Source organism: Macrobrachium nipponense, chromosome 3 (genome assembly GCF_015104395.2).
Source record: "Macrobrachium nipponense isolate FS-2020 chromosome 3, ASM1510439v2, whole genome shotgun sequence".
Taxonomy (NCBI): domain Eukaryota; kingdom Metazoa; phylum Arthropoda; class Malacostraca; order Decapoda; family Palaemonidae; genus Macrobrachium; species Macrobrachium nipponense.
In genome coordinates this window covers 107459575-107473677 of record NC_087202.1, presented here as the reverse complement: position 1 = coordinate 107473677, position 14103 = coordinate 107459575, and the positions used below count along the sequence as shown (strand labels likewise).

General features: G+C 48.1%; 1 protein-coding gene across 1 annotated transcript in view; it reads left to right on the top strand.

The window, feature by feature from the left end:
* The first annotated feature begins 4055 nt into the window (after positions 1-4055).
* The window catches only part of LOC135222472 (ciliogenesis and planar polarity effector 1-like), a 31053-nt gene continuing 21005 nt past the window's right edge, over positions 4056-14103 (top strand). Inside the window, exons 1-2 of the mRNA XM_064260558.1 lie at positions 4056-4223; positions 4424-4556. Coding sequence (XP_064116628.1) covers positions 4143-4223; positions 4424-4556 — 214 coding nt within the window. The 5' untranslated portion in view covers positions 4056-4142. The remainder of the gene's footprint in view (positions 4224-4423; positions 4557-14103) is intronic.

The following is a 14103-nucleotide window of genomic DNA, read 5'->3' as shown; positions in this document are numbered from 1 at the left end:
TTGTGTCAAGTTGGGCCCATGCTCAGGGGATCCATTTGCTGAGGTACCTCGATGATTGGTTGGTCTTGGCAGTTTCCAAGGAAAAGCTGCTGCAGGACAGGGATTGTCCATTTCGGTTCTGTCTGGAACTGGGCATCATAGTCAACCAGGAAAAGTCAAACCTTGTACCCAGTCAAAGGATTCTCTACCTGGGCATGGTCATCGATATGACGGTGGCAAAAGTTTTCCCGTCGGATCAGAGATTGGAGAAGTTGCGGGTAGTGGCGTGCGACTTCCTGTCGGAACCACATCAGTCAGCTCATTAGTGGAAGGTTCTTCTGGGAGTGTTGTCTTCCTTGGAGAAGCTGGTCCCTCATGGGCATCTTCATCTTCAGTCTTTGCAATGGAAACTGGGAGAATTCTGGTGTCCGGCGGGGGACTTACCCCTGTTAAAGGTTCCTCTGTCTCTAGAAGTGAGAGAAGGCCTTCGTTGGTGGTTGGACGACCAGAATCTTTCGAAGGGTGTCCCTCTGCGATCTCTTCCACCGGACTTCCTTCTGTTCTCAGACGCCTCCCCCACAGGTTGGGGGGCTCATTTAGGCAGCCTCAATGCTTCAGGCATTTGGAGTTTGGAGGACAAGCAGCAAATATCAACGTCTTGGAGTTGAAGGCAGCCTTCCTGGGTCTGAAGGAGTTTGGGGGAAGGTAGGAGGTCATTCTGTTGTTCTCATGTCGGAAAACACCACGGTGGTAGCCTATGTGAACAAGCATGGAGGCCTGGTTTCTCGTCAACTTCACGCCTTGACCGTCGAGGTTCACCAGTGGGCAGTCAGCAATTCGGAAGAGCAATCAGCCAGGTATATCCCAGCCAAGCGGAATGTGGTCGCAGACAAACTCAGTCGTTGGGATTAGATTCTAGGCACAGAGTGGTCCCTTCATCAAGTGGTAGCAGACATGCTTTTTCAAGTTTGGGGGAGACCCATGCTGGACCTTTTTGCAACTCGCTTCAACAGGAAGCTGGAGATATTCTGTTCAGTGGTCCCAGATCCTTTAGCGTTAGTAGAGGACGCATTCCAACATCCCTGGGACAACCTGGAGGTGAATGCCTTCCCTCCGTTTTGTTTGATCAGTCAAGTTCTGAACAGGCTAATGAGTTTACAGGGTCTCAGGATGACTTTGGTAGCCCCTCTGTGGCCTCAGGTGGAATGGTTCCCAGATCTGCTGTCATTGTTGTCAGAGGTTCCGAGGTAGATTAACCCTTGGTGACATCTCCTGTGTCAGCCCCATGCGGAAAGGTTCCACCAGTCAGTAGAATCCCTGTCTCTTCACGGTTGGAGGTTATTTAGTGTCTCCTTCGAGCGAGAGGCTTTCCTCAGAGAACAGCAGGGCATATGTCCAGCAGTCTCAGAAAGTCGACCTCCGCGGTTTACCAAGGCAAATGGGCGATCCATTGTGATTGGTTTTGTAAGCAGGGTTTTTCTCCACTTGCAACGTCTATTCAGAGAATAGCAGACTTTTTAACCCTCCTCAGAGACGAGAAACATTTGTCTCCTGTGTCAGCCCCATGCGGAAAGGTTCCACCAGTCAGTAGAATCCCTGTCTCTTCACGGTTGGAGGCTATTTAGTGTCTCCTCCGAGCGAGAGGCTTTCCTCAGAGAACAGCAGGGCATATGTCCAGCAGTCTCAGAAAGTCAACCTCCGCGGTTTACCAAGGCAAATGGGCGATCCATTGTGATTGGTTTTGTGAGCAGGGTTTTTCTCCACTTGCAACGTCTATTCAGAGAATAGCAGACTTTTTAACCCTCCTCAGAGACGAGAAACATTTGTCTCTTTCTGCCATTAGAGGCTACAGGGCGACCCTGAGTTTGGTGTTACGCCTTAGAGGTATCAACATCTCTTCCAGGGAACTTGCCTTAGCCTCCGATGTGGGATGTTTCCTTGGTTCTATGTGAAGCACACCAGGGGTTGGGGGTCAGTGTCCTTCGAATTTGTCCCGGAATTCGTGGCCAAGACCCAAAATCCTTCAGTGCACGATGACAAGTTCATTTATTTTTCCATTCCATCACTGAATGACTTTGTGGGTAGTGGTTCTCAAGAGCTTTTGTTGTGCCCTGTCCGGGCCCTGCGTTGCTATCTTAAAGGACTCGATACCTTAGACCAGGCTGCTGCAGACTTTTTGTTAGCACAGGCTGTACGAAGAAAGAGGTGTCTTAAGACTACTATCTCTCTTTCGATATGGGAAGCCATCAGACAGGCATACTTGACTCTTGATGATTCCACCACCACGTCTGTGCAGGCTAGAGCGCATGACATTAGGGTTATTGGTCCCTCTCTGGCTTTCAAAAAGAACTTGACTGTACATAGAGTGCTGAGCGCTGGTACTTGGTTACGCCAGTCCACGTTCACCTCTTTCTATCTTAAGGATGTTGCCCACAAATGTGCATACATGTTTTCCCTGGGTCCTGTGGTGGTTGCCCAACAGGTTGTGTAACTCATAGTTGCCCTTAACTGGGCACTTTTGTATCTTACCTAAGTTGATTGTGTGGATGAGAGAATGAGTGAGTTGGCTGGTCTCCTTCTTTCTCTTGTACCTTTCCTTCTTCTTCGGGCGGGTTAAGGAATAGACATGTCATTCGCTGGACTGGTCTGATACAGGTGAGTAAGGTAGTCATACTGATAGTGTGGTCGCTTAATATACAAATAACAAACCCTCTATTCGGTAGCATATGCTTCACTCCTTGGCAAGTAGGAGTTGGGAGTAGTACAAACCCTGGAGTATTGGTTTGCTATTGGACAGTCAAAGTTTCTCTTTGGTTCCCTATACAATGGTTCTCCCATATATCATTGTATTTCACTCAGGGTCTGTGTGGTTAGATATCAATTTATCTAGTTTCTCAACGGGCTTCAGTCCCTCTCCAGAAGTCATTTCTTCTGGAAGCTGGACTGGTGGGTAGGCCCCCAGTTGGTTTAGTATGTCTTGTACCTCCCTCCAGGTATGAGTCTAACCTAATGTTAAGACCAAAGGTTTGTTCGCATATGAACAAATGATAAATTTTGTAAGGCAATTTGCATTTTTCATAGCTACAAACCCGAGGTCTTAAAATTATACTGTCTGCCTCTAGCCGCCCCTCTTATGTGTTAAGATATCCTGAGTTGGGAAAGACTGATGCGTTGGCATAGGTGAGTGGTCCTTGACCACTCTTCACCCGATCTATGCATGCGTTGCCAGATATCACAAGATTAGTTGCTTTCATCTGTTTTTTAACTGGATCCAGCCAGGCACTAGAAATTATCCTACTGTTAAGACCTCAGGCTTGTAGCTATGAAAAATACAAATTGTATTTGAAAATTTGTCATTTTGTCGTTGGTATACATATTGCAAAAGGGTTAAAATAAGAAAGATTGTATTTCTAGCAATTTCAGCTTCTGCTTAGTATTTGGTGAAAGATTTATTTGTTATGATTGTCAAAAGATGCTTACTATTAAGGCTTGTTTTACTGATGTATTTCAGCAGGAGTGTACATACTACATATTGCAGACTGTAATATGTACACGAGCTTGTTAATTTTTTATAATTTCCCATATCTTCAGTAATTAATACAATAATTACTTTAAATTTAGAAAAATACTATAAAATTGATTAATAATATTAGAATAAAATAAGATCAGCATAGCCACCAGTGGGATAGTAAAGTTATAAAACCACTGGCATGTTAATGATAAAATGTTGATGTCTATACTGAGTGAGGTGTACATAAATATGGTGTATATAAATATTTCTATACTAGTCTCTATCATTTCCTTTGTTTGTAAGAAAATATGTATTGAACAAATGACAGTTTAAGACTTAATGTGAGAGATGCATTTTCATATGAGATTTTATAGGCCAAAATTCATGTGTGGTGAGTTATATATTAGGAAGTTGGCAATTCTACAATTTATTTTTGACATGATTAATCCTTAAATTGAAACTTTCAGGCGTGTTGTTTTTTCTATGAAAATTCTTGCTGGGAGTGTGTGTATTTTTTGCATGACTGACAAAAAGATGTTTATTTAAATTATAATTACAACTTCACTTTTTATCATTTGGAGTCCTTGTTTTCAGGTATGAAATCTTGTGCATGGATTTGAATACAAACAGTAATTAGATTCAGGGATGTATCATGCACATCCCACTGTATTTATCATGCGATACTCTCAACAAGGCAAAGAGGCCATGGTCAAGTGTTTGCTGGATTGGACAGGTAAGCAACAAAGTTTTAACAGTCGTTATTGCTCCTTGATTATTTTCTGTAGTGTTGTTTTTTATGCATTTTAATACAGTGTGACATTTAGTTGTACAAATAGATTTTTTATAGCTCAGTCATTTTTGTAACATTTTAGGGCGAAGATTTTACAGAAAGCATTTAGCTTATTACACTCAATTGTTTTGTATATTTTGCAGGAAACAGGCATTGTATATTCCTTTACAAATGGATATGTGACTCAGGTACAATTACAAACAAGCAGTTCTCATGGAATTTCCAAGTTAAATAAGCTTGCCAAGAATGCGTCTGTTATTAACACCACATTTCAGGGTAAGTTAGTTTTTTTTTTATTCATAATTCTGGTTGATAATTCATTATGTTATAAATGCTTTAATGCCAGTCAAGGCACAGGAGTGGCGAAAGGTTTATTAGAAAGAATCAAGAAATGAAGTGATTTAATAGACACTTGCTACAGGGGAGATTTAATGAGTTGTCAGACTCCCTCACTCATGAAAGTCAAGGCTGGCCATCAGAGTAATATGTGTACCTCAGAATTTTGTGGAGGCTTTAGGCACACATACGGTCAATTGTTTGTGGCCAGCAAGAACAGTTGACCTCTAGATAATTGCTCAGTAAATTCCATTCCTTTCTAACTAGATACAGTAGAACCCCGGACCTCAACCATATTAGAAGTCGACATAAAAGGGTTCAACACCAATTTTGAGTAACCTTTGCATTAGAGTTCGAACAAAATTACAGGATTCGACCAGAGTGGCCGAATAATCTTTGTAAACAAAACTTTTTCAGTCAACCTCCTCTAGTCAGTGTTCTTTTGTGTTATCAGATCTCTTTAATGCTAAACTGCGTATGAAATTATGCTAATATGCTACATCTATCAAAAAAGGGATTTGTTCCGACACGGCATACAAACCTTCGGTCCTTTTACAATAGGAAGGTACTAGCGGCAGCTGGATAGGTCGTAAGCTTTCGAACAAGGGGTTCGGTAGTTAACTGCTTGTCCGACAGCGCGCCGCGCGCGACTGGGAGGTAAACAAATCACTTTTGCTTTCGGCCTGCTGGCGTGTGGACGTGTATCATCGCTCTCTGCCCGCTTCATCGTCGTTTGCTTTCGCATGATTGTGTTTTTCTTTTTCTATGTATCTAGTGAAACTGAAATTGTAAGTACAATCATTTCATTGAATTCAATTGTGAATTAAACGGATCTTGGTTCACAACGCCCTCCGATTACCCCCGAGTGCACCGGGACTGCAAGGGCGTAATTGCGGGAATCCATTTTCCCAGAATGATCCTCGTATTGTGTATGCTCGGTGCCGAGGGCGGGAGCGCTCGCTCCGAGCGTATATTGGGTTGGAAATGTGTAGATGAAAATCGTAAGTAAGTGCTCTTTTCATTTATATTTTTTTGACCTGTATGCCCGTTGCCGAACGAATGCGCTCGGCACGGAAACTTATTCAGTATGAAAGTGGAATCGCAAGTACAGTATTCTTTTTCATTTTCATATATTATTTTTTATTGTAGCAATACTCATTTTGGATCAGTTTCCGAGCTTACCCGGAGATTGATCCTTCCCCCTTTTTATTTTGAATGAAGTGAAATCGCAAGTGCAGTTCTTTTTCATTTTCATTTTTTTATTGAGATTTGGCATTGTTGACTGGGGATCAATGTTCCGCTATTCACGGGAATTGATCCTTCCCCTTTTGTATTTGTATGAAGTGAAATCGCAAGCGCAGTAGTCTTTTCATTTTCATATATTTGTTGATTGCATCAATTCATTATGGATCAAGGTTTCCAGAAACCTTGATCCATAAAGGTAAGAAATGAAACCTTTCACCTTGCGCTCGGTACCGAGGGCGCAAATGCGCTCGATCCGAGCCCTTATTCATTGTGAAGTGAATCGTTTTGCAAGATGCATTTTCATTTTGTTCCTTATTATTGATTGCATCAATATTATTTGGTTCAAGTTCCGATCAGTCAGGGAATTGATCCTTATGCCTTGTATTCGTGCCGATGGCACGATTGCTCTAGGGCTCTTATTTTGTTGTTGGGTACATGGGTGCTGTGCGGGGGTGGGGAACGAGACCCCCCCCCCGCTCAGTTCCCACAGATGGCTCTTCCCCTTGGGGGGGGGGGGGGGGGGGGGGAGGTTATCGGCGTTCTTCTCCTCGCCCGATCCGTCGAGCGCGGGGGAGGGCGCTCGGTGCCCGATGTACAATTGTATTAGGGGTCTTCCACTCGTTCGGGAGGGATCAAACCCCCGCACGAGGGGATTTCCCCCCCATTAATCGCTACTACTATTATTTCCGCAGGTGCTACTGCCACGAGCGTGGACCTTGGTGAGGTATGGGCGTCCTTCCAATTGCAGAGCGTGCTGGTGTCCAGGGGCTGCGGTTCTATGTCTGGGCCTACTGCGGTCACCCATGGAGTGGTGACCACGCAACCAGGTGACGACGTCCCTCCTCACCTGGTGTACTCGCCTCACGTGGTAACAGTCTTGCCTACAGCCGCTGTGAAGTGCCGTTCGCCGGACGACCGAGGGGGGCGTGCCGCCGCCGCTCGTGGTTGCCGCGCTGCAGCGACCACACTTCCGCTGCCCTAGAACTCGCCCCTGGACCTGCCGCCGGTACCAGGATGTTGCTGGCTGCTTGCTTCCACTTCCTGTGTTTTCCCCGGTGCTAGCCCTGCCGTACCATGCCGGATTCTGGTGGGCTGACGGTCCCATGCAGTTACTGCGCTTGGCTGTTCCTGCCGTTGCTGCGCTGGCTGTTCCTGCCGTTGCTGCGCTGGCTGTCCTGCCGCTGGTGGCTGTCCCTACCGTGATTGTGCTGGCCGTGCCTGCTGTTTCCTGAGATGCCCATACCTGCTGATGTCGTCCCTGTTCGTGGTGGTACTACCCCAGACTTTGGTCTGTCGCTAGCAGGTGCGTCCGGGCCCTGTGGCTTCGGCTACAGCAGCCCCGGCTCCGCCCTGGATAGCAGATCTTACGTCTGTCCTGAGGAAGCTGACGAAGAAAGAAGGATGGAAGGTGTCGTGGTCGTCGTCTTCATCTTCTTCATCGTCGTTCGGCCGCCGCCTCTTGCCCCTTCGACTTCTAAGGCTTTACAGCCGAGGAAGAAGAAGATCGCCTCCTCCCTCCTAAGAAAGCCTTCCTCGGGAGCTTCTTCGGGACCACCCGTCTCACCTCGGTGGGACGGGAGGGTTCCTTCCGCTGGTCCTCCTGCTCCTTCGGAGCGGGGGCCCGTCTCTTCTTCCGCAAGGAAGAAGACTACGGGGACCTAGAGGGGTACCGGCTAACACCGGTACTTCCTCGCCTGGTGTCAGTGGTTCTGCCACTGCATCAGGGTCCGTCTCGGCCTCTTTCGCGGCCGGGAGGTACCGAGTGATACGGTCGCCTACAGCGACCGTGCAGCCAGGAACCCAGACCTCTGAGTCCGCTCAGCGTCAGGTTCACGTGGCACGGGGCGGAAGACTGGTGACAGCCGCTCATGCGACTCTCACCAGACCAGCTCTCACTCTCGCGGTGAACAGCTGGCTACCCGGGGACGTGACGGTCCACGACCGACCACGGGCTGAGGCTGGGAAGAGGTCCTCACCCGTTCGCCGGTGCCAGCCACGGCTTGGAACCAGCGACGTGACGTGCCGTGAGGACAAGCAACCGGTCCTCCACTGCGACAGTGGAGCCTGCAGGTCGCCTGACCGTCGCTCTCACAGAGAGCGATCGGGTACGGCAACCAGCACCAGCTCTTCTGACACTCGAGATCGGGCCGCTGTGCTCAGTCCAGCCGTTCTCACAGCGAGACGGTTCGACCAGGCCTGCAGCTCGATCGTCACCGCGGGTTGACGATCGCCTGCAGCCCTCCAAGCCTGCTGGTTCTGCCAGCGAGCGAGCGAGGAGCGTCAGGTCTGCCTCTCCCCGTACCTTCAACCTCCTCGGGTTACACCGGGAGGAGCGAGGTATTGAGGAGTGATCGTGAGGGGTGCGCCCCTCATGATCCCACCACGACGCCCTACGTGCCAGGCACGGTTCTTGGACCGGCCAGGACGTATGCACAAGTGGATGGGGAAGACCGAGAGGGCTGTCGCTGTTCCCCTTCTTAGGAGGAAGGTTCTCGGAATAGGCCTCTTGTTCGAAGGGCTTAACGGTCCCACTCTCAAGATGCTGTGACTTCCGAGATCCAGAGGAACTTTGCCGAGGTTACGGCGCTGATTCGTCAGCACAATGACCTCGGGGAAGGATCGCCGCTCCCACCAGCAGAGCCACGTCTCGGCTCGAGTCGTTTTGGGGCCCGAGAGGGAATCCAAATCGACGGTGGGTCTGCCGCGATCGGAGCTTGCCGACTGGGTTGAGCCAGGTAGTCTCTCGTCTCCGGACAAGAAGGCTCTCTCGGTTCTGGTACGTCGAACAAGCTCCTTCACCTCCTCTACTGCGACAGAGGCGTTTCTACGTGTCTTCGGACATCGTATTTATATATCCCTTCGGTCCTCCTGAGGTTTCGACCTCGACGAGGACTGGAATGAGTCGGAGCGGTATCGGCTCTCTCCTGTCAGGTCTCGATCAGCCCCAAACCAGACGACGTTCACAGTGGAAGGACGGCATTCCCCCTCACCTGCTGCCGGAAGTGGGGGGGTGCCTGGCCAGCCATTGGGACCCGGTCCAACAGCAGGCGTACGTTCCAGGGGCATCGAAGGACGTAGCATTGAGACGGAGATCAAGACCATGCTGAGCAAGAGAACTGTAGAAATCGGTACGGATCAGTCACCGGGCTTTACAGCCGACTCTCCCTGGTGGAAAAGTCTACGACAGGCTGGCGCCCCAGTGATAGATCTCTCTCCCCCGAACCGGTTGGTTCGCCAGACCCGTTCACGATGGAGACGGCACGCTCAGTGCTCGACTCTATCAGGGAGAACGATTTTCATGCTTTCAGTGGACTTGAAGGATGCGTATCTACAAATACCCATTCATCAGTCCTTCGGAAAGTACCTCCGCTTCAATCCATCGACGGGACGGTGTACCAGCTCAGGCCACGTTGCTTCGGTCTCTCAACCGCCCCACAGGTGTTCACGCAAGTGTTCACTCTGGTGTCTGCTTGGGGCCATTCGCACGGGATATGTCTGATGGGGTATCTCGACGATTGGTTAGTCCTGGCGAGCTACCGCTCGCAGTTGCTACAGGACAGGGATCGACTGCTCGAGTTCTGTCGCGATCTGGGGATCGTTCTGAACTTCGAAAAGTCGATCTCGAGCACAAGCAGAGGATGAAGTACCTGGGTATGCTGATCGACACGGTAGCAGATTCAGGGAGGCAGACCAACCAGTTTCCTGTCTCGGCAGGAACAGGTAGCTCAGCAATGGCAAGTCGTGATCGGACACCTGTCGTCACTCGGGAAGCCAGTCCCTAACGGGCGTCTTCACCTGCGGTCTCTTCAGGGAGGCCAAAGGAGAGTTGGTCACAGGCGACGGATCCCCCAAGCCTTCCATGGTCACTGACACAGGAGGTGAGGCAGGACCTAGCCAGGTGAACTGGACGACAGGAACCCCTTAAGAGGAGTGCCTCCGCGCACTCTCCCCCCGGACATGCAGCTGCTCTCAGACGCATCGACCGAGGGATGGGGTGCACACTGGAAGAGTTTGCGGACTTCAGGAGTGTGGTACGAGAACGACAAGCACCTTCACATCAATGTACTGGAACTTAAGGCAGCGTTTCCTTGCTCTCCAAGAGTTCCAGGACCGCTTGATGGGACACTCAGTGGTGTTGATGTACGACAACACCACGGTGGTGGCTTACGTCAACAAACAGGGGGGGCCTAGTGTCTCTCCCGTTGTATCAGTTGACTCGGCAGGTGCACGAGTGGGCCGAGGCACACTCAATAGAGCTGTCGGCACGCTACATTCCAGGGAAGGAATGTAGTAGCAGACACGCTCAGCCGTCGGGATCAGGTGATAAGGACCGAATGGTCTCTACACCAGGACGTGGCGGAAAGGCTCTTCGACCTGTGGGGGCGACCAGTCGAGGATCTGTTCGCCATCCGGCACATCAGGAAGCTCCAGGTGTTCTTCTCGGCCGTGCCGGATCCATGGGCAGCTGCAGAGGACGCTCTTCAACACCCGTGGGACAACCTCTTCGCCTATGCCTTTCCCCCGTTCAGCCTGATTCGCAAGGTGATCAGTCGAGCACTGGTCATCCCGAATGTCAGGATGATCCTGATGGCTTCCAAATGGGCCACAGGCCATTTGGTATCCGGACCTGCTGGCTCTTCTCGCAAGAGAACCGAGAGAGATTCCCCATTGGCACAACCTTCTCGGCCAGCCACACGTCGAGCGGTACCACCGAGCAGTCCAGTCCCTACGTCTTCACGGCTGGCTGTTATCCACCTTCTCTTGCGAACGAGAAGCTTTTTTCGTAGCGCAGCAACAGAGATGGCTGGAAACGTCCGTCAGTCCTCTGCAGCTGTGTACCAGGGGAAGTGGGCCGTCTTCGGTGGTTGGTGTCGTAGACGGGGCCTATCTCTTCTCAGAGCCACTCTTCAGCAGGTAGCGGTTTTCCTCGTTTTTTCTTCGCCGAGGAAGCTCCTCTAAGTTCCCACAGTCCAAAGGATACAGAGCCGCCTTGTCGCTCCTCCTGAAACTGACGGGATTGGACATCTCGAACTCGTTCGAGATCTCCTTGCTTAGGAGCAGCTTCGAAAGGTCTTGCCAACCCAGGGAACTCAAATGACCCTCGTCTTGCTGGACCTGGCATCGGCGAAGAGAGTACGGGAGCGTCATGCAGATAATGATGTGGATGAGATGCTGCTTTGTCCTGGGAGGACGCTACGGCGCTATCTGAAGAGAATCGACACCTCGGGCCTGAGTGTCGACGCCTCTTCGTTAGCAAACGGGGTCAACAAGAAAGAAGTATCAAGAACACTCTTTCGTCCCTGGCTGCGTGAGGTCTTCAGGAGGGCGTATGAGGCTGATGGTAGTGACGACATCCGTACGTCCCGTCCGAGAACTCACGAAGTCAGAAGTAATTGGCCCCTCGTTGGCGTTTCGTAAGAACTTCTCCGTGGCGCAGGTATGGAAGGCAGGGGTCTGGTACAACCAGACCACCGGCAACTTCCTTATACCTCTTGGATATTGCCCATAGGTCCTTGGATCGGTTTCCTTAGGACCCGTGTGGTGGCTGCTCAACACGTCGTCTAGCTAACCAGACCCTAGCAGGCTGAACAGCATCGAGTCCTTGGTGTGACTGTATGAATAGATAGTGATGAGAAAGTGACTGGCTTCTCTTTCTATCTTTTTCTTCCCTCTACCTACCTGTGGGTAGAGGGATACGGTCATCACCCTGCTGGATAAGGACGAGATGCCGGTGAGCTATATGACAGAGCCCCATCCTATCCCTTTCACGAGGGATGGGAGCAGAATATCCACCACTTCCTTCTACAAGGGGGGGAAGTGGATGCCTACAAGAGTCAAAACCATGACTTAACTTTGCTCCTGTACAGGAACAAGTTCTTACATTGCTGGTACGAAGAGATACGCTTGCCTCTCTCTTAGTACTCGGTCCAGAGGTCTGACCATGATCCTGCGGTGCACCCCCGATCAATACGGACAGAGGCTTGGATCCCTCCCTCGCTCTTAAACGACCAGGGAGGCTTCCAAGGTTGGGCGAACCGGCACCAGTCTGTTCACAAAAAGAACTCAGATTCCACCCACCAAGAATGAGTCCTTCCTATTGTAAAAGGACCGAAGAAGGTTTGTATGCCGTGTCGGAACAAATGACAATTTGTCTAAAATTGCATTTTTCCTAACTATACAAACTGAGGTCCTTTTACACATAGCCCCACCTCATGCCACCCCTCACTCTGCAGTTTTTGCTTGGGCCAAAAGCAAAAGTGATTTGTTTACCTCCCAGTCGCGCGCGCGCGCCTGTCGGACAAGCAGTTCAACTACCGAACCCCTTGTTCGAAAGCTTACGACCTATCCAGCTGCCGCTAGTACCTTCCTATTGTAAAAGGACCTCAGGTTTGTATAGTTAGGAAAAATGCAATTTTAGACAAATTGTCATTTTGACGAAGGAAAAATCTATTTCTGGGCGAGGGTTCGTGTCGCCCAGTGAAATAATCCTTAAGGTCATTATTTCTAAGGTAAATGAAGCTAACATATACCAGAGAAAACAAAATCAGGAAGATGTCAGAATAACTGACTCGCTCACCCTAAATAAAAAGAGGGTGTCGGTATGGTATCTGGGGCGAGTGAGACCACTACCACGAACCTCTTGCCATTTAGAACTCTCCTATACCAAAATCCCCTTCCTGAGAGAGCCGATCCATAGGCAAGGACGGCAACTACTACTACTACGCCCCGCACCACGCCGACTGCCGCGCCTCTGGTGGTCATCCTTTTCGTTACCCGACTAGAAGTAACACGTGCCATCTTTTGCTCTGTGTTTTTGTGCTATTTCCCTGGATTTATCTCCGTCATGGAGCGCAGCTATCGCCGCAGCTAAGTTAAGTAACCCGAAAGGTCTGGATTTAGTTTTGTCAGTCAGGGGCCCTTATTTACCGTTTTTTAGGTCCGAAATAAGGCCGCCTGGTCTGGCGCATGGCAGCTAGCGGCTCGCCTCGTGTCTGGTTAGATTTCCCGGTCCTCTATACCGAGAAATCTTCCATTGTTTTTACCTTTCATGGGTTTTTTATCACGTGCTACTCTAGTCCTCATTATATTTTACATCGTTTGTAGGGATTTCATTGCCTATACCTTAGATCTCATTCATACATGCATGTCTCTTTGTCTAGGTGTGTAGGCGCCTGAGTGATTAATTATATTTTCCTGGTCCAGCATCCTGGCTATTGCCCTCCATCTACATATCGGCTAAGGCTAGCTTTTGAGCAGTTTATTATATTGCCATAAGGCGAAACAGCTGTCGTGACAAAATTCAATAAATAGAAGAAGGAAGTCTGCGTATTTTTCACCAGAAATTGACGAACGAGAATCGGAAAAAACTTCGTCAGTATGAAGATACCTGCAAGAAACTTATTGATGCCACTAAAAGCATTGCTTTTAACGAAAATTGCATATTATATATATATATATATATATATATATATATATATATATATATATATATATATATATATATATATATATATATATACATATACATATACATATACATATACATATACATATACTATATATATATATATATATATATTCGCGGTATTTTTCTATGATAAATATCCACAAATTCCTGTTTTTTTTGATGAATTTCATCATAAAATGCACTTTTTGTGATAAAAACTATTAAAAAAACCATGTAGGAAAATTTTTAGTGGGTTTTTCTTGAGTTTTAACTAACAAAATAGGCAGTTTTTAGCATTTTTATAAGGGTTCCAAACATTCGCGGGTTCTAACTATTTCACGGGGGGGTCTGGTACGCATCCCCCGCGAATACGGGGGACACTGTATATATATATATAAAACATATATAATATATATATATATATATATACATATATATATATATATATATATATATATATATATATATATATATAATATATATATATATATATATATGTGTGTGTAATAGTGTGGGCCACAGTGATTGTTATTACAAAAGACAATAACTTAATAATACTTAAGAAAAAGGCACGAAACGGATATAAGGAAGAAAGGAGAAAAGGGAAGATGAAAAATGATTTTCTTAGAGAAGGGATTTTGTTACTCAAAACATTAGGCTTTTAGCCATTAGACATCTGGTTTTCATCTCCCAAAAAAAATACCTCTGTCCGTACCAGCGATTAGTGACCACAAGAGATTATGGGCGACGAAGGATATCTACCAGGCATATTCGAGAAATTGGAAACTACTCTCA